This window comes from Haplochromis burtoni, unplaced genomic scaffold (assembly GCF_018398535.1).
Source record: "Haplochromis burtoni strain Fernald_Lab_line unplaced genomic scaffold, NCSU_Asbu1 Contig_47, whole genome shotgun sequence".
NCBI lineage: Eukaryota > Metazoa > Chordata > Actinopteri > Cichliformes > Cichlidae > Haplochromis > Haplochromis burtoni.
Genome location: NW_024582408.1, coordinates 1,335,417 through 1,357,697, shown reverse-complemented (window position 1 = coordinate 1,357,697; position 22,281 = coordinate 1,335,417). Strand labels below are relative to the sequence as shown.

Genomic DNA, 22,281 nt, shown 5'->3' with positions numbered 1-22,281 from the left:
GTAGCGGCAGATTCAAAAACTGTTGGTGACCTCTAGTGGATCATTACATTTCTGCAGAAAAGGAGAACGCTTCCCTCTCTGCATGACTACACCCAGCTCTTCTGTCGTCACCTTAAAAAAATGTGTACTATATTTAAAACTGACAGCAAAATGCACACAACTCTGTGTCTTATCTGACACACACAGCTTATGCTATTTCCTCATCTATCTATTTGAACTGTCATTACTGAAAATATTCAGTTTTAAAACCTTGTTACACCAAGAATAAATCCCAGTGAAAAAGGTTATTCGATTATGAGACTATCAGGGTCCACTTGTTTGTTTTAACCAGACACTTGTATGCTTTCTTCTTCCTACTACTTACTACTACACATTACTTGAGGTCTATATTTATGTAATAGCCAGGTAATATAAGCATGGTCACCCCGTAATTAAATAAAAATTATGTTTTACTTCTGAAATTGTTTGACCTGCAGAAGCCTGAAGTAATATGGTATGTTATTTAAAGAATACTGTTTTCCTTTCCATCCGCACAGTCCACCATCCACAGCTTTGTTTCAGTATTGAGTTGCACATTGGCAGCAGCAACAAAAGCAACCTCAGACTGCTATATCACTGCCTCCAATCCCCCCCTCCTGTATTGTACCCACTCTAAGGTCAAGATAAACACTCCATGTGCTTATAGAAACAGGTGTCAGGCTTCAGGAAGACACACACACAGAGGCAAACGCACTCAGTTAATTATTTATCTTCTCACTGAATTGCTGACATATACACCATCCCGCCTTCAGTGTCACTTTAACCAGGGCAAGAGAAGTTACTGCTATTGATGCCGATGGACCAGTGTGCATCTGTGCCGAGGCTGAAAGAGAAGACTTATACGGGAAAGCATTGAAAGGAGCTTATGTCTACGTCATTAATACTTAATTCTACAAAACAATTTGTACAGCAATATTACAGGGACTTGTATATATATACACTTGATATAATGATGCTGTTTCAATTACAAGGAATAACATGTTGTATACTGTTGTATAATGTAACTTAAAATACATTGCCCACAGTATTTACAAGTAAGCCTGGAAAACTGTCGCCTACAGGATGCCCTAGCCTATTCCAGAATAACTTTTAAATCACGTTTGTTATCGTAGACGTGTTTATTTAGTCTATTTCTGTCCAAGTCTCCACATTTTCCCCCAGATGTGAAGCGTTTATTTTAGATATTGAGCTAATAATAGTCTCCGTTGATAATTTTCCACTGAACTCTGCTGCGACAGTTCCTTACAGTGAAGCTGCGAGTGTGGAGGGATCCATTCAGTGTATCGGGGGGAGGGATTTAAAGTATTACTTAAACACTACAAAACAGGAAATGCAATTAAAATGTTTTTTAAAATACATGTCACGGTCATTCTGGCTTTTACTCAGTGTTCCCTCGATTAAACTGCTATTGTTAGTAATTCTTCAATTGATGGAGAAGGTTCAATCCCTCTCCCGGACGAAGGAACCCCCCGCCAAGGAGCAATATGGAACATTCGGATAAAAACCAAGCTGGGTGCCACATCTTCCACTAAATGATAAAGCCGCTACACCGGGAGCTGGAAGCAGGACATACTGAATAGAAATAATAATAATGATAAAACTATCTTGGAAGAATACTTACACGCTTTTTCATATCTTTTCTTTTGTCTGAAAAGTGCTTGGGTGACTCGAATATTTTCTCTCGCGTTGGAGTCGGTGGGAGGAGGTGTGAAGTTAAACTACTGCAAGTTAACGGTTAAGTTCGGCTGCTGGTGACGCCTTACAGTGGGAAACGTGGGCTTCAAACATTTACTCTTTCAGCCGGAGGACCCATAGATACCTTCAGGAAAAAGGTAAGTTTATATTAATTTTTTAGAAACATTTCTCGTTACTGTGAAGTCCACTGTGCTTCAGTGGCTACTCTACCCTGGACTGCTGTGGCAATTTCCCCAAGACAGGACTACACCCAGTTAAAACACATCTCATCTGCCCTGGAAAGTATTCCAGTAGTAAAAATATTATCAAAAATGCAGCTTAGTGGCTCACAAGTCTTAATGCAGACTACATGCTGCAAAACAAAACCTGATCAAATGTAATGCATTGTTTTATTTAATTTATTAGTCCTTTATTTATCCAGGTGAAAAATATCATTGAGATTAAAAATCTAATTTCCAAGAGAGACCTGGAATCATGGCAGCAAAAGTCAAAAACACATGCACCACATAACTACATTACAAAAACATATACAATACAAACATGTAAAAAATATACAGTAACAGATCATTAAAGTGATCGACTGTATGCATCTAGCTAAAGAAAAATAGCCTTAGACAAGGCACATTGAATAATATTGAAGCACATGTATTAAATGTATGCGAAAGCACATAAACTAAATCAAACCTAACAGACAATGTTTTGTGCTTCATAAAAAGATGTGCTTGTCCAAAAAATATTTGTGATTAGGATCAGCAGATATTATAACTAAAGAGTGTGGCTGAATGTGTGGGAGGGGATTTAATTCATCTTGGTTTGATTTTTTTTTTTTTAAAGGTTTCATGTATAAGTGACATGAACTAAGTATCAAATCAAGTTTTTAAATAACAGCTTGCCTAAAAATGCTACAGAAACTGGTAAAATGTTAATATTATAAGTTCAAATACTCACTGTGTGACATCTTAGAAAAAAAATAAAGATCTGCCAGCTCCTTTTCTTGCTATGGGATTGCCATCTAAAACACTGTCTTGCTAAATATTAAAAGCCTACTCCTTTCATCTACTATTTCACACTATTGTTGCTGTTTTTCTAGTTAATTTCACACATTTTTTTTTCAGATAAAAAGACCATAGCTATCACGTGAAGAGTACGCATCCAAAATTAAATACACCCACTCACCAAGTGTTAAAGTAATAAAAATACACATAATAATTTTGCTGTTGTAAGCTTGAGCGTGCAGAATATCTAGATTAGGTCCAGTGCAGTATTATGCTTGGTAATATCAAGTGATGAATATGATACTAATGTTTCAGATTTAAAAGTAAGGAAATATTAAATGCACACACACACACACACACACTCACACTCGAGTCTCAATATATCTTCTGCCCTGCGTGTGCCCCAGATTGACTGTTACACTGCCTTTCCCTCATAAGCTGTAGCACTACTATACTGTTGCCTTGACTACTGGTGTGTCAGGGGACCTCATCCTGATCCACTGCAATGATTTTCTCTGACATGAGTTCAGAGAGACTGCCACGAAGCACCGCTGAATGCGAGAATAATGGGAGAGCTCATTTTCTCCTTAGCTTATAAATACCTCACACCAACTCCTCAACCACCTGATGGAGTCCCAGTTACCAGTGGTTCGCGTACTCGAGGCTACAGCGCTGCTCTGCTCATCCACTGCAGAGCAGGCTAAAACGGGCACGCTTTCTCTCTGTGCACTGAGCCATATCAGGTTGTTTGGATTACATTCCCTTTAAAAGAGGCACGATGCAGAGAGCATTAAAAACATTCTGTCAGTCGTGTTTATCAAGAGTTAATGAAGGGAAAAGGTTCAGTGTGAGCCCGCTTGCAATATAAAAACAGGAGGAGTGGGGATGTCTGTTGTATTTGTACTAATTGACAAATGGAAAACCTAACAATATCCACTAAGAATACTAGTGGATGTTCACAGTTTAGAGGCTTTGTCTGAAAATAAATTAAAACAAATACTCGATAGTATCCTTTTTAAGAAAAAGTAATTACTTATGTACATTTAGATATGACTTTAAGCAGAAGTTGTCTTTTGATTCCCACGCTCACTAACAACTGGTGGAAACATAAGCATGAACTATTTTCTCTGTAAACACCTAAGGACAGATATATTTAAACATATGCATGCTGCATCTCTGTATCTGACTGTCATTGTAGTTTCCTTCCTGTTCTTCGTGAAATAATGAGCATGTTGGAAAGAATGTTTTTTTTTCTTTGTTGTGACATAGCCCTACTCAGGAAATAAAGTGGGTCTAAGAATGGCAAACAGCAGTGAAACGGGTTTACAGGAACCCCCGCTGTAGCCTTGGGGAGGGGGGGATGCATGCTGCACCGGAGCTTGTGTGAAACAGTCTCATTAGGCGGAGAACCCACTGGAAAAAAGTGGACCATACGGAACAAGGAAGGCTATGGGGGTTGGGGACAGGGACAGGATCTGTTGCTGTGTAATCTAAGGGAACCGCAAACACTGAATGTGAACTGGCAATCTCGAGGGGCTGTAGTGTATCAAGCAACGGTCACAAGACTGTGTTCAGCTCACCAGCTCTGCAACCCCACCAGTCAAGGCAGAGAGGAATTTATTTTCCCTGAACCACATCATTTCCTGAGTAATTCTATGTCACAACAAAGAAAAAAACTTTATTAAAACAGCCTTTGAAATCCCAGACCAAAGCTTGCATGCATAAGTAGGAATGTTTTAAATGTTATAAGCAGTACTGCAAATCTATTTAATCACTTTATTAAAGGAAATTACCAGAACTTGCAGCAGGTAAAAAAAAAAAAAGAAGCTTTTTGCAGGAATACTTTTAATGCAGTTAACAGTTTTAATGAAAAGAAAAATATGTTATCTGATAAAGAATGTTTTAAAAATGCCTAATTACAGTGGAAAGGGTTTGTTTAGGTTTTTAATAAACATATTTCAGAGGTCACTGCACTCTGTAAGACTGTTTTGCAACCCGCAGCCTTATGTAAGTATGTTGCTATTACTTACTAAAATAACTAGGCTAGAGCACATGCTGTTGCATATTATGAGTATTTTCTCTTAGCCTCAGAGGATCTTGAAGCATGAGGGTAGCAATTTTTCCATCTGACAAGCTGTTGTGTTTCATGTGGCTTTGTGCTTGTTTGAGGGAATAAATAGCAACGCCCATATTTATGTCTACTCGGGCTCAGCCTGCGCACTGAGCTGTCCTGGAAAAGTCCATGTGACACAGATCTGAGGAGGTGCATCCTGTTGTATGTTAAAACGGAAGGACTATAGTCAGGCCTGTAGGGCAGTGTGTGATTTATGCTGTGGTCCAGTTAAAACAGAGGCAGCAGACATGATAATATATTCTCAAAATAATAATCACCTTTTCTCTAGTTGCTCAGTGCTGCTGTGAAATGTTGAAGTGTCTGAGACACCACAAAATGCTGCTTTGTGGTCATGTGTTAGTATTTTTCTTTGCAACAGGACGTAGAAGCCTTTCACTCTCTTTAATCCGTATAAGCAATAATAACACCTTGGCTTTCAGGACAGTTAGTCGATCAGCCTGGTCACTGATGGATGGATGTGTTTCCATTCAATTTTTTATCGACATCCTTCACAAAGGATGAATCTTTGTGACTTTAACGATTGCCTGATTCAGGCCGACACTGCGGCAGGGTGGTTAGCACCGTTGCCTCACAGAGAGAAGGTCCACCAGCCAGCCGGAGACTTTCTGTGTGGGATTTGCACTTTCTACCTGTGGCTGAGTGGGTTCTCACCAGATACTCTGGCTTTTGCCAAAGACAAGTTTACAGTTCTAAATTAACTGTAGCAGTAGCAGTAGTATCCTTCAGTCAACAGATATGCACTTGTGAACTCACCGTTAGACAATTCAAAGCCAAATTCCTAATTTTGGAATGCAGTTTGCATGAGAAAAGAAAGCTGGATTGAGAAATTAAATGTATTATTGTGTTGTACTTTGATTTATTTTTATCTGTCCAGAAACCTGAGTGACATAGTTCCTTGTTTGACTTACAGACCTCTGTGTCATTCTGTGACTTTGATTCATAAACCTACAGGAAATTACACCTGTCTGGCAATTATAACAAATATGGCGTCTGTTTCAAAAGGATCTCATCCAAATTCAAGCCGCTCTCATTTGTTCTTCGCCAGATGGATCGTTCTGATGCCAGAAAGACAGGAGCGCTGGGGTCCCAGTAATTGAAAGAGAGAGAACATGGGTACAAAGCTTCTCTCCCATAAATTCATTATATCAGCACAGAGGAGTGGAGGTGTTATTCAGAAAGATTATTATATAATTGCACTGTGGGTATTAGCAAAGCAACTCATATAGTATAGCTGGAAATAGTTTCTCTTCTATGTGTCATACTTTTTCCATTCTTTCTTCCTCCCTACCCCCGCACGTCTCTCTTTCTGTCCCTCCCACTCACACTTTACCAGATGCATGTGAAAGATTAGCTCAGGTTTTGGCCAGTTTTTCCTCAGTTTTCCAGAAAACGTTATAACAAATGTGAAAGTTGCTTTCTCGTTCTATCCCACGGAGCCACAAACCAACCATGCTAAAAGAAAACTTGAGGTAATTTCATAGAATCAAACAGACAATTTGTAAGTAAGAACATTTTCCTTCTACAAAAAAACCCCCAAAACAAAACAGCTGTTTCCTCTTGTTATTTTTTGGGGGAAAAGTGTGGCACATTCTTAACACCTTCCTCACCTAAAATAAAGATGCAGACATATACATGATGACACCTACATCACACATTTTCTCTGAAAATGTCAAAACCTTTTTGCTCACCGGCAAACACGTGTCAGCGTCTGCTTCATAATGAGTTTTATGCAGGTTTTATTTTGGATGTGATGTGTTTATGCATCCTCATATCACCAATCATGAATATCCCTGTATACATGAATAAACAGAGTAGAACCATGGAAACAGAAGCAAACCACAGAAAGCAAACGTGAATAGAACCAGGTGGTCAAATGCTTCGCTGGCTTTGTCTTTTCTGTACGTATTTATAGCAAGCGCTCGTGCTTATGTGTTAGGTTAACAGGTACGCTGCATTTAAACACTGACAGATTTAAGGAAAATGAAAGCAGTAAATACAGGACATTAAAATAAAATCACTGCAAGAACATAGACAACAGTTAAGAACAGTAAAGTCAAGAAAAGACAAAGAGAAAAGTTTAACTTTAAAGACCTCTTTCAGTTATTACACAGTTATCTCTTTTTTTTTTCCTTAACACTGAATGATTAATGTCTTGAAACAGGGTGTGTCTTAATGTGGTTTCAGTGATCGCTCGTTCTGCAGTGGCATCTTTGCTGTTGTAGTTTAAAACCAGTGGACTTGTCTATGGACTGACTTGGATGCTCATTTACTTGCTCTCTGAATTTGCTTTTTAATCATTGTGTCAATTCCACCTTCTTAAAATCAGTTAGGAGATTAATTTTCCCATGAAGGTGAGGATTATTGTCAAAATGAATGTTTGGCCTTCTCAGTGACAACAGTCAGTATCAGCCTGACCTTTTAGAAAGTGGCTTTATTGAGAATTACAATGCCCCAGGACACTTGTCCCTCTACCATGCAGTGAAAAGTCGATAAATTATCACCATGCCTGACAATTAATACTGTATCCACGGAGACCAGACCACCCCCTTGCTCCATACACATGTGTGCACACACATAGTGTTTTGTTAACATCTGCGTTGTAATCTTATCTCTTTTTTTTTCTTGTGTATGGACCCTGTTTGAATTATCCAGACTTTTTCCCCCTCAGCTTGTTTGCCTGAAAAACATCCTCAGAACATGTTTTCTGATGAAACGCTGCTGCAAACTGAGTGGAATTATTGACCCCATGAATCATTTATGATATTCACACAGGGATATTAATGAGGGTTATTGGTCCCCTGTAGGAGCAGAGGAAGCTGGAAAGTAAAAGCACAGGGAGTGGAGGATAGGAAACACCAGCCCTGCTATCGCCCTGCCTGCAAAGGTGCTTTGTCATGGGGAAACAGAACAGCAAGCTGCGGCCTGAGGTCCTGAACGACCTGAGAGAAAACACAGAATTCACCGACCATGAGCTGCAGGAGTGGTATCGCGGCTTCCTGAAGGACTGTCCCACCGGCCACCTGACTGTGGACGAGTTTAAGAAGATCTACGCCAACTTCTTTCCCTACGGAGACGCCTCAAAGTTTGCCGAGCACGTCTTCCGCACTTTTGACACCAACGGCGATGCCACAATCGACTTCAGGGAGTTCATCATAGCACTGAGTGTGACGTCTCGTGGCGGGCTGGAGCAGAAGCTACGCTGGGCCTTTAGCATGTATGACCTGGATGGGAATGGCTATATCAGCCGGGCAGAGATGCTGGAGATAGTTCAGGTGAGGACATACTATGTGCTGTGTGATTGATACTACAGAGCAGAGGTTTTATGTGTGTGTGTGTGTGTGTGTGTGTGTGTGTGTGTGTGTGTGTGTGTGTGTGTGTGTGTGAGCTTATCACATTTTAATAAACAAAATCTAGACAAATAACAACGAGAATTGGAAAATAAGTCAAGAGAGTAAATTAGTTTACAATAAGCGATCACTTTTTACATTTTTAACACTTTTACTGTATATAAGACAATGAAACGATATCATTTCCTTCTGTCAAACAATTTTAAAAAAGATATAAAATACATTGTATAAGCCAAATAAAAGCATCTGGAACATGCAGTTTTTTCTTATATCAGTAATAACTAAAAATATTTATATTATTCAATCATTCTTTTTATGACTGTTAATAAATAAGTTTAGCTCTAATTTTTGCTGTTATATGCACTTTAGCCTCCTGGTAATGGCTGTTTTTAGGTTCAACAGTCATCTGCAGGCTGCCCTTTCTGTTTTCCTTATCACTGTGGTTATATTTACTCTTCCAATATGGTGGGCTGAGCAGCCTGGATATTGGCTTAGTCCTTCGTGCTTGTGGAAACAAATAAATGTGAAAAAAATAAATAAAATAGAGACCATGCACTGGGATCACACCAGCAGCAATACTAATGAGCGCTAGGACCACACCCATTTAAATAATTATTTAAATTTAAGAAATACTGTTTGTACACTAAATAAAGGTATCGCATACAGGGAGTAATAAATACAAATGAAAAAAGAATGATGTGGAAAAATAACAGAAGCCATGCTGTTGCAGCTGGCAGAAAGCATTCTGTTTTCCAGAATGACATATTTCTCTCCTTTACTTAATCAAATTTTAATATTATACAATCAGATAAGTGAGTTCAGAAAGACCTACTGCGGGTGAAACGGCAGGATCTTTTGTTGTCAGACCAACATCATTATCTGCTAGCTAACAGAAAACAGGTCAGAGCTTTCAGACAATATAAGCAAAATGATGTCAGTGGCAACGGTTATTTTTCATCAGTGCGCCCTAAAAGCTTCACACACGTAGCCAGCAAAATCAATACACACATCACAGGAGTCATTATTGTCTTTTTTTATAGGCAATTTACAAGATGGTGTCATCAGTGATGAAGATGCCCGAGGATGAATCAACACCAGAGAAAAGGACAGATAAGATCTTTCGACAGATGGATATTGACAATGATGGTAAGGCTGGTGTCTTATTTCCATGTGCTGCATACATCATTGTGAACCAAATTGTTCTTTTCACAGTAAATAAATAAATCGACTTTTTATTAATGCTTAATCAGTATGTTAGTCATGCATCTGGTCCAGCTAAAACTGGTCCTGTTATAGATGGACAGTTTGACATTGGGAAGAATAAAGTCAACACTTTAAATTGCTTGTTAGTAAAATTCACAGCCACTGAGTTTGGCCCGCTTTTGCTTTCAGAGCTACCCCTAATTCTTTGTTGTGTAGATTCAACAAGGTGCCGAAACATTCCTCAGAGAGGAATATTGCTCCATATCGACACGACAGCATCACACAGATGCTGCAGATGTATTGGCTGCACATCCATGATCCGAGTCTCCTGTTCCACCGCATCTCTGGAGGCTATTTGAGTACAGTGAACTCATTATCATGTTCATGAAACCAGTTTAAGATGATTTGAGCTTTGAGGAATGGTGCACACTGTGCTCATTAAGGGACAGACATAGTCAGCAATAATACTCTGGTAGGCTGTGGCATTTAAATGTTGGTATTACGGGACCCAAAAGGAAATAACCCCCACACCATTACACCACCAGCAGCCTGAACTGTTGATACAAGGCAGGATGGATCAATGCTTTAATGTTGTGCATGCCAAATGCTGACGGTTAAAACCTGAATTTCGAAATCAAAATCAACTAATCAGACCAGGCAACATTTTTCTTTAGTCTAATATTGATGAGGCTGTGTGCAAATTGAAGCCTCGCTTTGCTGTTTTTAGCTGACAGCAGCGATCCTCTGCTGCTCTAGTGCATCTGCATCTAATTCGACATGTTGTGCATTCAGATACTCTTCTGCATACCTGGATTTATTATAACTATTATTATAAACCAAGTTACTGTTTCCTTCATATCAGTGTAAAGCGCTCTGGCCAGTCTCCTCTGAACTCTAAAATCAACAAGGCATTTTGGCCCAGAGAACTGCCGCTCACTGGATATTTTCTCTTTTTTGGACCATTCTCTGCAAACCCTAGAGATGGTTCTGTGGGAAAATCCCAGTAGATCAGCAGTTTCTGAAATACTCAGACCAGCCTGTCTGGCACCAACATGCCGTGCCACATTCAAAGTCAGTTAAATCACCTTTCTTTCCCCTTCTGATTCTCATCTTCTACTTCAGCAGATCATCTTGAATTGCTGCCATGTGACTCGCTGATTAGATATTTGCATTAACAAGCAGCTGAAGAGTTGTGGCTAACAAAGTGGCCAGTGATTGTATATTTGGTGCATAAACCACCTGATAAATACTGTTTGGATAGTTATTGTAAAGTTGTGACAAGTGTTGTTGAAACTTTATTAATGGCGAAGAGATGCTGTGAAGAGTATCGATAAACATTACACTGATAGCTACTATAAAACTAAATCTGATGTTTATATTAACTTTTCAAGAGTGCATGCGTAAGCAGGTTAGGTGGCTTTAGTGAAACCAAGATTGTGGACTTCTGGTTTTAGTTTTAGTCATTAGTTCTGTTTTAACTCGTGCTTTACTTTTGTTTTCACTATCGGCTTGGTTGGATATGGCCACAAAGAAAAAGAAAAACATATAGTACTGTGCAAAAGTCTTGAGCCACCCCTCATTTCTTTATGTTTTGTCTCCAAGGAGTCAGACTTTTTGTTTTGTAATTATTAGTAGTCTTAAGCACTTTAAAGTTTTCTAGACTTTTTATTTGGACAGTAACTGCTTTTTCACTCGTTTTCAGTCCTGTCCTTGAACCCGACACCTTTTCGGGGGTTTTGTTATCTTGTTAAGCCACTAAGCACTGACATATGAATCAAGTATTAAAAAGGGCACCCACCTAAGACGATGGACTAGTCTTGTGTTTACACATAAAATACAACTTAGCCAAGGGTCTATTTTGAACTGGATTTTTAGGCACTTAACAGCCTGGTGCAAAAACATACAATATCATTTGATTTCTTAGAATCCAGTTAAAATGACAAACATAACAAAGTTTGACAGGCATGCAGTAGTATTTTTGAACAAATAACATTTACTCCTAAAGAGCTCCTAAAGAGAAATCCAGGCATATCTCTACATGGTGTGCAGTGTGTATAAAAAATGTGAGGAAATAGGACAAATCATCTAAGCCAGCATGCGTATTCATTACATTGAAAAGTCTACTCTTACCTCCACACTACTAACCTAGCGTAGTATTAGCCTCCTCTCTTCTTTTGTCTTTGGCCAACAGTAACATAGTTTCCACCATCACCCTCTTGGCTAACAGCATCTGTAGTAGTTAACCTGAGCACCGACCAATCTGATATGAAAATCTCATTCTTGATGAGAATGAGATTTTCAAATCAAGAAATCTTGATGAGAAATCAAGATTTCTTGATTTCTCATCAAGAAATCTCATTCTTGATGAGAATGAGATTTCCATACAATATGTTAATTTTTCGATATTTCCACGAGCATGTTTGATTTGAAAAACTTTACACCTCCCCATCCTAACACAACCCTCCCCCATTTATCTGGGCTTGGGACCGGCATTCCCCAGACCTCAACATTATTGAAGCAGTATCGGATTATCTTGATAGAAAATGGAACAAAATGGAGTGAGCATCCAAAGAAGAGTTTTGAATGACCTTTTGGAGGATGCAGAACTTTTCCTGAAGTCTACTTAAAGAAATGAAAAGAAAGCTTCCCGAGGAGAGTTCAAAGAGTGTTGAAGCACAAAGGCGACCATACCAAATATGTTTCAATAAATCCCTGTACCATTTTCTTATTTTAGGAATAAATAAAAAGAAATGTGGTTTGAATAGAGTTCAGTGTGGGTGGTCAAACCAAATACTGACTTTCTGACTCTTCAAACTTTTTTTAGGGTATAATATAAAGGGTTTTTGCTCTTTATATTGATATTAATATTTATATATATTGCACGCACCATATGTATATATTTACCTTTATGTTTGCATGCTTCAGTATTAGTGTAGTATTTTCCTAGCAAAATATAAAGAAATTAGGCCGCATGTGACGCAAGACTTCTGTACAGTTGTCTGTTGTGAAAGATTACTTATGTAACAGCTGTTTACATGAAAACCATGACTTGCAGAACACTTTTGGCACTTTGATTCATGTCATATCACACGAAGTAGTTATGATTGGCTCCCAGCCTGGTGATCCACAGGCTTACCATAAATGGATTGACACTTAGAGTGACTTGAATGATACATCAAAAAATGCACTTTCCTTACTGAATCTGACACGTCACAGCTCAAGATATCTGGAGCTATGGTGCTGGGCAGGAGTGTTTTGTTTTGACATTGTGAAGGTCAAGCTGTGTCTCAGACAGACGTTTTAAGACATCATGTGATGCCATATGCCACGCCTGAAACCACAGCTGCAGAGGAGGGTAGAGGGTAAATTGTAGGCTGCATCCGCGATGCTCAAGGATGTTTTTTCCACATACCCATGAAAGCTGGAAACTGTATTGAACTACTTTACTCAGTTTTCCAAGGACCAAAACAACGTAATAAAATTCTGCTGAAAGCATAACACATCTGGAGCTCTAAAAAGAAAGGATGTTCCCAGCATCACACAATCTCTCAAACACAGGCCACTTGTAAAGTCCAAATTTTACATTTTTTTTGGGTGGTGTCAGTGCCACCTGAAGGTAACCTAACACATTTAAAATGAATCTTTAAGCCCTATTAAGCTAACCGGCTAATCAGAAATCAAGACCACTAAGGAGCTTGGGGAAACCTTACCTGATCTTTGCTTAGGTTGGGGCACCCACTGCCTTCCTGTTAGTCAGAATACTGGCAGTAGTAGCACTGGTGTGATTGGTCAAACCAGACCCAGTAAGTTACAGAGCGAGTGAACCTCTTATCTAATGCTATTATGTAAGAAAAAGTAGGTGTTAGACTCAAACAAGTGTAATTTTCTGCTGTTTCATCTTAGAATAATAAAAAATCTTTTAAACAAAATTAAAGTACACCTTGATATGTTTTTACCTAATTTCTGTCATATGTATACTATGAGAGTGATGAATGTTCGGGTAAAACATGGTTAAGGTTTCACATCTCTCATGCAGAACTGCACTCGCATAGAGTTATATACATACAGCAGCGTCACCTGCTGGACAAGAAACATGACGGCTATGAATACCATGATTCTGGCTCAGGTCCTTTAGGTTATTTTAAACTACTTAATGCAGTGTTATTTGTTACCATCTCAAAAGAAACATCAGTAGCTGATTTTTGTGGGTAGTTGCTGCATGTAAAACATTTTCATGTTTTACTGCTCATAACTGACATTTTCTTTCCCCCCCCACAGGCAGATTGTCTTTGGAGGAGTTCATTAAAGGTGCCAAGAGCGACCCGTCCATTGTCAGACTGCTGCAGTCGGATCAGGGAGCCTCTCGTCAGTTCTGAGGACACAGTGAAAGTGATCACACCCTGCACCTCATGCACACCTACATCCCTCCAGCTTTGTGCCGCTTGTTCTGATAGAGGATCAATCTTCATCACAGCCCCTCCTCCTTTCAATTTAACACTCCATGTCTTAATGTTTACATTAATGTACACTTCTCTGGTCAATGTGGCTTTTTTCCCTCTGTGGACAATGAAGTGGATTTTCAGTCAGGGCATTTTTTTTTGTGCATTTCAAAACGTCTCGTTTTGAATACCCGTTTGCTGTAAGTGCCATATCTTTTATTTATGCTTACAGGATTATATGCTTTCAAGTATTATGACTTTCATGTTATACTCTCATGTTATACTAAGAGGAAACTAATTAAATCACTTAATTCTATTCAATTTAATTGTTAAAATGTGGCTTATTGTTGTTCTTTATTAATTTCCTTTGGGATTAATAAAGTATTCTGATTCAAGATAACAGTAGCTTGAACTGGCACAAGCTGCTGTATTTAACAAGCTCTCTCTATGCCTTTGGTATTGCATGTGCTCAGTGAAATGAGTTTACAGTTCATGTGAATAATGAGGCAGTGATTATTTTTAATTTCTTTTTATTTTTGTAACAAAAATGTCCTTTTGTTTTCACACAATTGAAATAAAGTTGTGTAAGAAAAATCTACACAAGAAGTCCCCCCTTGGTATCCCCATTTGTCCTGGACACACATGATGCAAACTCACCAACATCCTCAGTCACTGGTTTAAAAAGAGACAAATTTAGTCACATCAGGTGGGACGTTTAAGTGTTAATTTGACAAGTCCACATCTCAAAGTAGGTGCTTGATGAGGGCAGGAAAGGCAATGTTTTAAAAAGTGAAACAATGACAAAAATGTGACATTTGGAAGCTCCACCCTCCTCTCCTCAGTGGGCGGCAGCTGTTTTAAATATGCGGCATCTAGCGTTCAGCAGGTATGTGAGAAAGAGTTCACTCAGAGGACACGACACACTCTCCCCTCCTTCCTGTCCTCCTTGTGACTAACAAGATGATGTGAGAAACCGCAGGTGTCTCTCATGTGTCTTTTCAGGAGTATTTCAGTAACTGGGCGACCGGGCCTCCCATTCGTCCACAGGAGAGGGGAGGTGGATCGCACAGGACCAGACCAGACCAAACGCAGATAGTCTGGATCAGTCCAGCCCCATTTGGACTCATAACTCGTCCTTGAAGTCATCAAGTTCTACATCACTGAGGTCGTAGTCCTCCTCCACGGGAAGCTTGAGGATGACAGAGCGTAAAATAAAGACGAGCTGTCAGCAAAGACTGAGATGGACTGAACCTCTTCAAAGATTATTTAAAGAGACAAGAAGGTTATCTGGATTTAAGAGCACTGCAATATTGCATAATAATGCAGATGGAGTACAAAGTTTCAGTGCAGAGGCGGTACAAAGCTGGTAGGCATTTATTCTGTTACACTAAGCAGACATACAGATTCAGTTTAACTACAAATTGCTTGCCCTGGACTAATAGTTTGTCCCACTGGGACAGCCCATAAACCTTGGGTTCAGGGGATAATCCAATCCTGTCATTCTGGCCCTTGTCTGTGTTCAGCTTCAGTACCCGTTTTCTGATTCACCTACCAGTTAAGGTTGTTTGACTACCCTATGCTAGTCTACATGCAGTGCTACACATTCCAACCATTATCTCAATGTGATTCCCACTCACCTGTCCATCTTTGCCGTCCCATGGTTCAACAGTGTGAAGCTTGGGCATGACGCCACCTCCCAATGTGGCAGTTGAGCCACGGCCCACAGAAAGCTCCCTGAAAAGATCAGCACATGTGAGTGACGCTGCTCAGCCTACTCCAAGTTGTGTAATGTATTTGTTAATTACACCTCCTTACCTGAGGAACTCGTGAATACCGGTCTCACTGAAGGAACCCCTGAGCAGAGCAAATTTCATCTTGCGTGTGTTGATGGCAGCCATGGCAGGGTAGCCAAAACCACCAATACCAAGAGAGGATTCCAGCTCCATCTGAGCCCCTGCCTCGGTCCACAGCCAGCTGAGAAGAAAGAGTCGGCCGTTAATCACCGTCATCATTTCCCTTACTATATCGGTGATTGTAGCGTATGTACCTAATCTCCTCTTTCTTTAAAGGGTGTGGCAATCTGAACAAAACTTTGCATGAACATCGTCACACATATTGCAATTATTAACTTCTATATGTTTTTAAAGAAAGAGTCATTATACATCCCAATTCTTATGATTTGTATATTCATCATCCCACTGCGAACTCGATGTTACGCTCTTCCTTACATAACCCGCACGAAACTCAATGTTCACCAGAATTTGTTATTTTGTTCAAGTCACCACTAAACAAGGAATGAATATGAAACTCTTCCTACTCGAATTTAGTGATTTGTACAATACTGTATGTCTGGCCTTGGGTGCTTACCCCCACATCTTCTTCTTGTACTTCTCAGCCATTTTCATCATCACATCCAGGTAGCTGTTCCTACCTGCCGCGCCTGTTAAGACATAATGACCAGTGATGATCAGCTATTCAGGAATGAACTGTTACTGCTTCTGGTAACTCTCCTGCAACCTGTTGTGAGGTATAGCCTTACAGCTCAAGGCGGAACCTTTTTTCATGCATTAAAAATACGTTTTTAATAAATATTGGGAGCCCACTAAAGCCATGCTCGAGTCATGATTATTGACATAAAATAAGTAGATAAAAGTTAAAATGATTTATTTTCATTAAGGGCAAAAATGTCAAAGAATCTAAGAAGAGAAAGACAGATCCGAGTTAATGTGTGTGATCCCACCTGTGTCTAGGATGTGCGGCAGGACAGCAATTATACACAGCTGACTGTCCTCACAGGTCTTCTTTAAGACGTCTTCACTGAGAATCTGAGAGACAAAGAATTTAAAGTAAACACAAATTTAATATTCTGACATGAATTTGCATTACTTTTTATTGCAAAGTGCTTTCATCACCATACCGTGTATACACCCTATATATCAGTAGTATTAGTAGTTTAATGAATAGTAATTTATATTTACTCTATAACAGGCTGAATGTTTGTTCTTCGCTTCTATGTGCCTACTCTTCAATTTTCGTATTTCATATCATGACAATAAAAGGTTTTTATTCTAACTTTCTAGTTAGAATTAATATATATTTTTTACAAACTATACATTAAAATACACATTAAATCAGGCAATTTTCTTGTAGACTATGACAACATTATCTTCAATTTGCATTTTAAACTGTAATTAAAAACAATTATATATGACTTTATCATACAAATAAGAGAATACTGACCTCCAGCAGTTCTGGAGGAGGAGCATTGTCAGAAAACAGATCCAAAGCCTTCTCAATAATGTCACCGCGGGTGCGACCTCCTTGGTAGTCTTCTGGCTCCTCACCTTTGCGGAAAATCTTGATGGTGGGAAACCCACGGATCTACAGAGGAATGATTATCAAACAAGAAATCAAGGTCTGCAGTTTTGACTATGAAGCTGGGTTTTACTCAGGCAAAAACATTCTGATTTAATTAGTGTGACACGACTAAATCCACACTACAAATGCATTTTTAGAGCTTTGAAACTTAACATTCTGCTAAAAAGCAGCAGAGGCTATTATTCAGTATCAAACGCCATTAAAAACATGTAAGTGTAACACAGACCATTACAAATGACTCGAGAGTAAGGAAGTATCCAAGGCAAAGTGGCCACTGGATTATTGTGCACAATAATCAAGTTGTGCATTTAAAATTAGCCAAGAAAACATGCAAATGTTTTTTTTCACATCCAAAGAGTGCACCTTTTCAAGACGTCAGCTGTTACTCACCCCATAGCGACTGGACACGCCCTGGTGTACAGTAGCATCCACAGCTCCGAGGCGAACTTTGCCCTTGGTCTGCTCCTTGACAGCTGTGGCTGCAGCTGCCCATTCAGGCTCCAGGCTGTTGACAAAGGAGGAGAGGTGCTTAGAAAAACTTTATCATTTAGCTTCTGAGATACTGACATTTAAATCAAGCAAGAAACTTTATTTTCTTCAGAAATATCAAATGGTATTAAAGGTATTGGAATAAAATCCCTAAGACCTCACTGAACAGTTTTGAGTGGGATTAAATTCTAGTGGAGAATTTTCAGTGAGGCTTATCCAGGCCTACTGGGCTATTATTTCACTTTTTCAACTGCACTAGATTGTTACAGTGGGAGGATTTCAGTTTCCTACTGCTTGGAATTAACCGTTTCGAGTACCAAACTCACTTCTTGCAGTGTCCACACCAGGGGGCGAAAAACTCCACCAGCCACACATCATCACTGTCCAACACCAACTTGTCAAAGTTGTCATCAGTGAGCTCGACCACATCTTTCTTGTTCCCACCACTGCTGCCGCCACCACCACCGCTCTGCTACAAGCCAGTTATCAGTTACATAAATCAGCTCATGTGTGTTTTCTTAAAGCTTTGTGATTTCATGCAAGTGCAAAAAAAAAAAAAAAGGTTCATTACCTGTTTGTAGTCAGAGCCACCAGACCTGCCGCTCAGCCTCTCTTTCACCAGGTTACGCAGAGCGTTCATGGCTCCATCCACGATGGCCTGGCTGCTGCGTCCACCTGCGTGGTTGTCAGAAATGCAGATTTCAGTTAATGCAGCCTCAAACACAATAACAGGAAGAAAGGCCTTGAAAGCTATGAAAATAATACCTTATTAAATACAGTGTTTTGTACAGGTCTCTTATAAGCCCTGAAAGCAATAAAATACTCTGAAGTCACAACTGTGCTTGATAAGACTAAAGATGACCCTGTTCACAGACGTAGCAAGGATCAGCAAACAAAGTCATAATGATATGATGGACTGAGCCTGCTGGAGAGATAAAACATTTCTGCCATAGACTTCGGGAAGGTGACCTTGTGTAGATATAAGTACACGTAGCAGGAAAGTGAAATTCAAATTGGATGCTATTACACAGGATGACTTTTCTTGCTATTGCTCATCTCTATTCTCATCTAATAGATGCTTCTGCTTAAATTGTTGGGGGTCGCCTGAACTTTCTTTATCAAGATAAGATGTTAGATTATTAAGAAACAAACCAGCATCCCCTTTTCTATTAATTATTATGTTCAGCTTATCAGTTTACTCAACTTATTCAGTAGGACTTGGAAGATTTTACTATGAAAAATACTTTCAATTTACACATAGGAAAGTTGTAGCAGCAGAGTTCTGTACCTTGGTACTCCTCTGGTTTGTTCTTATTAGCGCCAAAGATCTTGATGGTGGGGAACCCTCTGACACCATACTGGCCACCCAGTGACTTGTGCTGGTCAGCATCCACAGCACCAACTTTGACAATACCCTGAGGAAAAGTCACAACACACAATTTGGATTATGCAGCTTCTGAGTTTATATTCAGGTCAACTTATTTTTATTTGGCTTAAAACAAAACTTTAGTTTGCATGCCAATGAGCAATTGCCGTTAAACTGGGATTTCATTACAGGAGTTGCCCATATCAACAATACTGTGTGGAAAAAGGAGAAGACATTTCACGAAATAAACAAGTCATTTTTAATCTGGATCCTGTCATCCCAGGTTGGATAACGTCTCATTTCTTCCTAGTTTTCAACAACAGAAAAGTTAGGTAGATAGCACCTCTTTCTTACAGGAAAATATCCCTTATTAAGTAACCATTTTTTATTGTTAAATATCAAATAAAAGCACACACACATAACCATCCACTGAATGCGCTGTCACTGAAATTACTGTGAAATTTAAAGTCAAAGCCCACCGCTGAATATTTCTCCACAACAGATGTAGGCGTTTTTAATGCAGAGGAGGCATTCAGCTAAGAAAACAGGCTGTCAATCAGAAAGTCTACAGGGCATCAGATAGATGATCACGGCAATTTGTATTTACCTTGAGGGCAGTAGCTGCCTTCTTCCAATCAGGAGCTAGATTTCGACAGTGGCCACACCTGGCAGAAAGCAACAGAGAAAGTGAAATCTAAATCCATGTTTTTATACACAAACTCATTTTAATGTTAAAAAAACAACATCATTTTGCCAGTGTGAGATTTATTCTACAGTCCTTCAGTAATGACCTGCTAAATACAACGCACAAACAGCTATGTGGCACCCTTATTAGTCACTGAACCAAATGCTCTGGTATTAATAGGGAGTGAATATTTAACACTTGATTTGCATAGATTTTGTGCAGTCACATCTCCGCCGACTGCCTCTTGTTGCAGAATTGAGTTTTGCTATACCAACCCTGTGTGCACGCAAGCATGTAGACTGTGTGCATCTACGCACAAACTATTCTCCCTTTGTGTCTCTGTTGAGCACTTTTGCACGATGGTGCTCAACCTAAGGAGGAGCTACCAGCTTACCAGACAAGTCTATTCCTATCACAAGTACAGATGTAAAACAGATGACTAGATAATAAAACACAAAGATGAGAAACTGGTATTTAAACTATAATCACTGGCTGTTCTTAGAACACTTGTTACCACTACAAGACAAGAAGAGTCCATCACAGTTATACAAACTCACCAGGGAGCATAAAACTCGACCAGCCACAGACTGTCACTCTGGATCACCTCTCTGTTAAAGTTGGATTGGGTGAGCTCGATCACATCATCACTAGCCGAGTACAAAGCTTGGACAGCCAGAACCAGAGAGCAGCCCAGTACTCCTGAAACAAAACATGAGGACAAGAGGAAAAGGATGACGCCTAGCAATGCATGCTCATTCACCGAAACAGCCACTTGGTTTAAGAAAACAGCGAAAAAATGTTTTACATCTACTTGTGTGCAGTTTATAATCTACATTTATTTAACAAATAAAGGAAATGACTTTTATTATTTAATTCAGTAGACGATAACGAAGGCCTGGCTCTGTTCTCGGAATCTTAACTTAGCTATTTAAGCTAACAAGACGAGCAAAAAAACCCAAAAACGCCGCCAAATTCACATTTAGTTAACAAACCCACAAACCTTAACTTTAGTATAAGCAGAAAAGCTTCTACTGTTGTCACTCACCGAGTAAAAGTGGCTTCATGATTTCAGCCTCTCTATGCTCGTCTCCTCACTTAGAACAACACAGTCCGCTGCCGCTGCGTCGCTCACAAAAGTACACAGAAAAATCTCACCGTGGCCCACCCTGATTGGTCCGCTGATGCCGACGCTTGAGCTCAGCCAATCAGCGCGCGCCGTGTAGTTTTAATGGAACCGGTACACTGAAGACGGGAGAGAGCGGCCGGAGGAGAAAGGAAGCAACACATGTAACAGCAGCAAGAGGACGTGATCCGTGAGAAGGCTGACTCATTACAAACAGATGGAATGCGACTGTACATATTAAACACAGTATCGTACAGATTTTGCTTATGCAAAGGCATGCAAAGATAAGCCAAACTTAAAAGCTAAGTAATGCTTTTCAGTGTAAATAATACATAAACTTTACTTCTCAATAAGTTTTAGACAGTTACACAGATAAAATAATACTAAAATAAATATAAATGGTATCTATTTGTTACTATATTACTATCATTGTTTATTGAATTGTAATTATTATGCTTTGCCTTAATGTGAAACGCCAACAATCTAAACTACATTTTTTTGTAACTTTTCCTCATCATAAAGTGTAAAGAGACATAAAACTGATCCATACACTCCCTGACAACTTCATTAAGTACACCTCGTTCAATTACATGATAACAACTCAATGAATTTAGGCATGTACATGAGATAACCTTTAAACTGAGCATCAGAAATTGTAAGAAAGGTGATTTAAATAACTTTGAATGTGGCATGATTGTTGGTACCAGACAGGCTGGTCTGAGTATTTCAATATTGCTGGTCTATTGGCATTTTCCTGCTCAATCATCTCTAGGATGAAAAAAAGTACCTTTGGCTGCTCCCTTACTTCCTAAGAGGTTCCCACATGGAATGAATTCACGTGCTTTCATTTGGCATGGATTTTACACCAAATGCACTTCCTAAGGCAATCCTCCCATTTTTAGAATTGATTAAAAAGGAGAAAATATCCACTGAACAGCAGTACTCTAGGCCAAAATGCCTTGTTAAGGTCAGATGAGAATGACCAGACTACTTTGAGTTGAAAGGAAGGCAACTGTAACTCAAACAACCACTCTGTAAACTCACACTAAACCATTAAGCAGATGTATTATAGCAGCAGAAGGCTACACTAGGTGCCATTCTTGCCAGCTAAGAACAGGAAACTGAGCCTATGGTTTGCACAGGCTCACCAGAATTGGACAACAGAAGATTAGAAAAACGAGCCTGATGAGCTTCGATTTCTGCTGCAACATTCAGATGGCAGAGTCAGAATTTGGCATAAATAACATGAGAGCATGGATCCATCCTGCTTTGTGTCAATGGTTCAGGCTGTAGGTGGAGTGCATACTTTTTACAGTTTGACCCCCTTACTACTAAGTAAGCCTCTTACACATCACATCATACCTCAGTATTGTTGTTAACCCTGTCCA

General features: G+C 39.4%; 2 protein-coding genes across 3 annotated transcripts; one reads left to right on the top strand and one right to left on the bottom strand.

The window, feature by feature from the left end:
- Positions 1–1,546: 1,546 nt before the first annotated feature.
- hpcal1 (hippocalcin-like 1) lies at positions 1,547–14,450 on the top strand. Its single transcript, XM_005921588.1, has 4 exons — positions 1,547–1,871; positions 7,668–8,135; positions 9,251–9,356; positions 13,692–14,450. Exons 2-4 carry the CDS (start codon positions 7,758–7,760, stop codon positions 13,787–13,789), a joined length of 582 nt encoding a protein of 193 aa, XP_005921650.1. The 5' UTR covers positions 1,547–1,871; positions 7,668–7,757; the 3' UTR covers positions 13,790–14,450.
- pdia6 (protein disulfide isomerase family A, member 6) lies at positions 14,366–20,952 on the bottom strand. Of its 2 annotated transcripts, none has more exons than XM_005921586.3 (13): positions 20,816–20,952; positions 20,328–20,469; positions 19,693–19,750; positions 19,008–19,134; positions 18,291–18,394; positions 18,046–18,191; positions 17,621–17,735; positions 17,093–17,233; positions 16,593–16,677; positions 16,220–16,292; positions 15,668–15,826; positions 15,490–15,586; positions 14,366–15,041 (listed from the first exon to the last, which is right to left on the bottom strand). In XM_005921586.3, the coding sequence occupies exons 1-13, from the start codon at positions 20,832–20,834 to the stop codon at positions 14,976–14,978; spliced, it is 1,332 nt and encodes a 443-aa protein (XP_005921648.1). In that variant the 5' UTR covers positions 20,835–20,952; the 3' UTR covers positions 14,366–14,975. The 2 variants fall into 2 exon arrangements, with proteins under 2 accessions (XP_005921648.1, XP_005921649.1); XM_005921587.3 differs by having other exon boundaries at positions 18,046–18,188.
- Positions 20,953–22,281: the final 1,329 nt, after the last annotated feature.

Excerpts from the sequence above, each read along its gene's own strand:
- hpcal1 (XM_005921588.1), top strand. The coding sequence starts at position 7,758 with ATGGGGAAACAGAACAGCAAGCTGCGGCCTGAGGTCCTGAACGACCTG. Across the intron at positions 8,136-9,250 it reads AGATGCTGGAGATAGTTCAG|GCAATTTACAAGATGGTGTC; the intron begins GTGAGGACATAC and ends CTTTTTTTATAG. Across the intron at positions 9,357-13,691 it reads GATGGATATTGACAATGATG|GCAGATTGTCTTTGGAGGAG; the intron begins GTAAGGCTGGTG and ends CCCCCCCCACAG.
- pdia6 (XM_005921586.3), bottom strand. Across the intron at positions 19,135-19,692 it reads AGGCAGCTACTGCCCTCAAG|GGTATTGTCAAAGTTGGTGC; the intron begins GTAAATACAAAT and ends ACTTTTCCTCAG. Across the intron at positions 18,192-18,290 it reads GTGGCTCTGACTACAAACAG|CAGAGCGGTGGTGGTGGCGG; the intron begins GTAATGAACCTT and ends ACTGGCTTGTAG.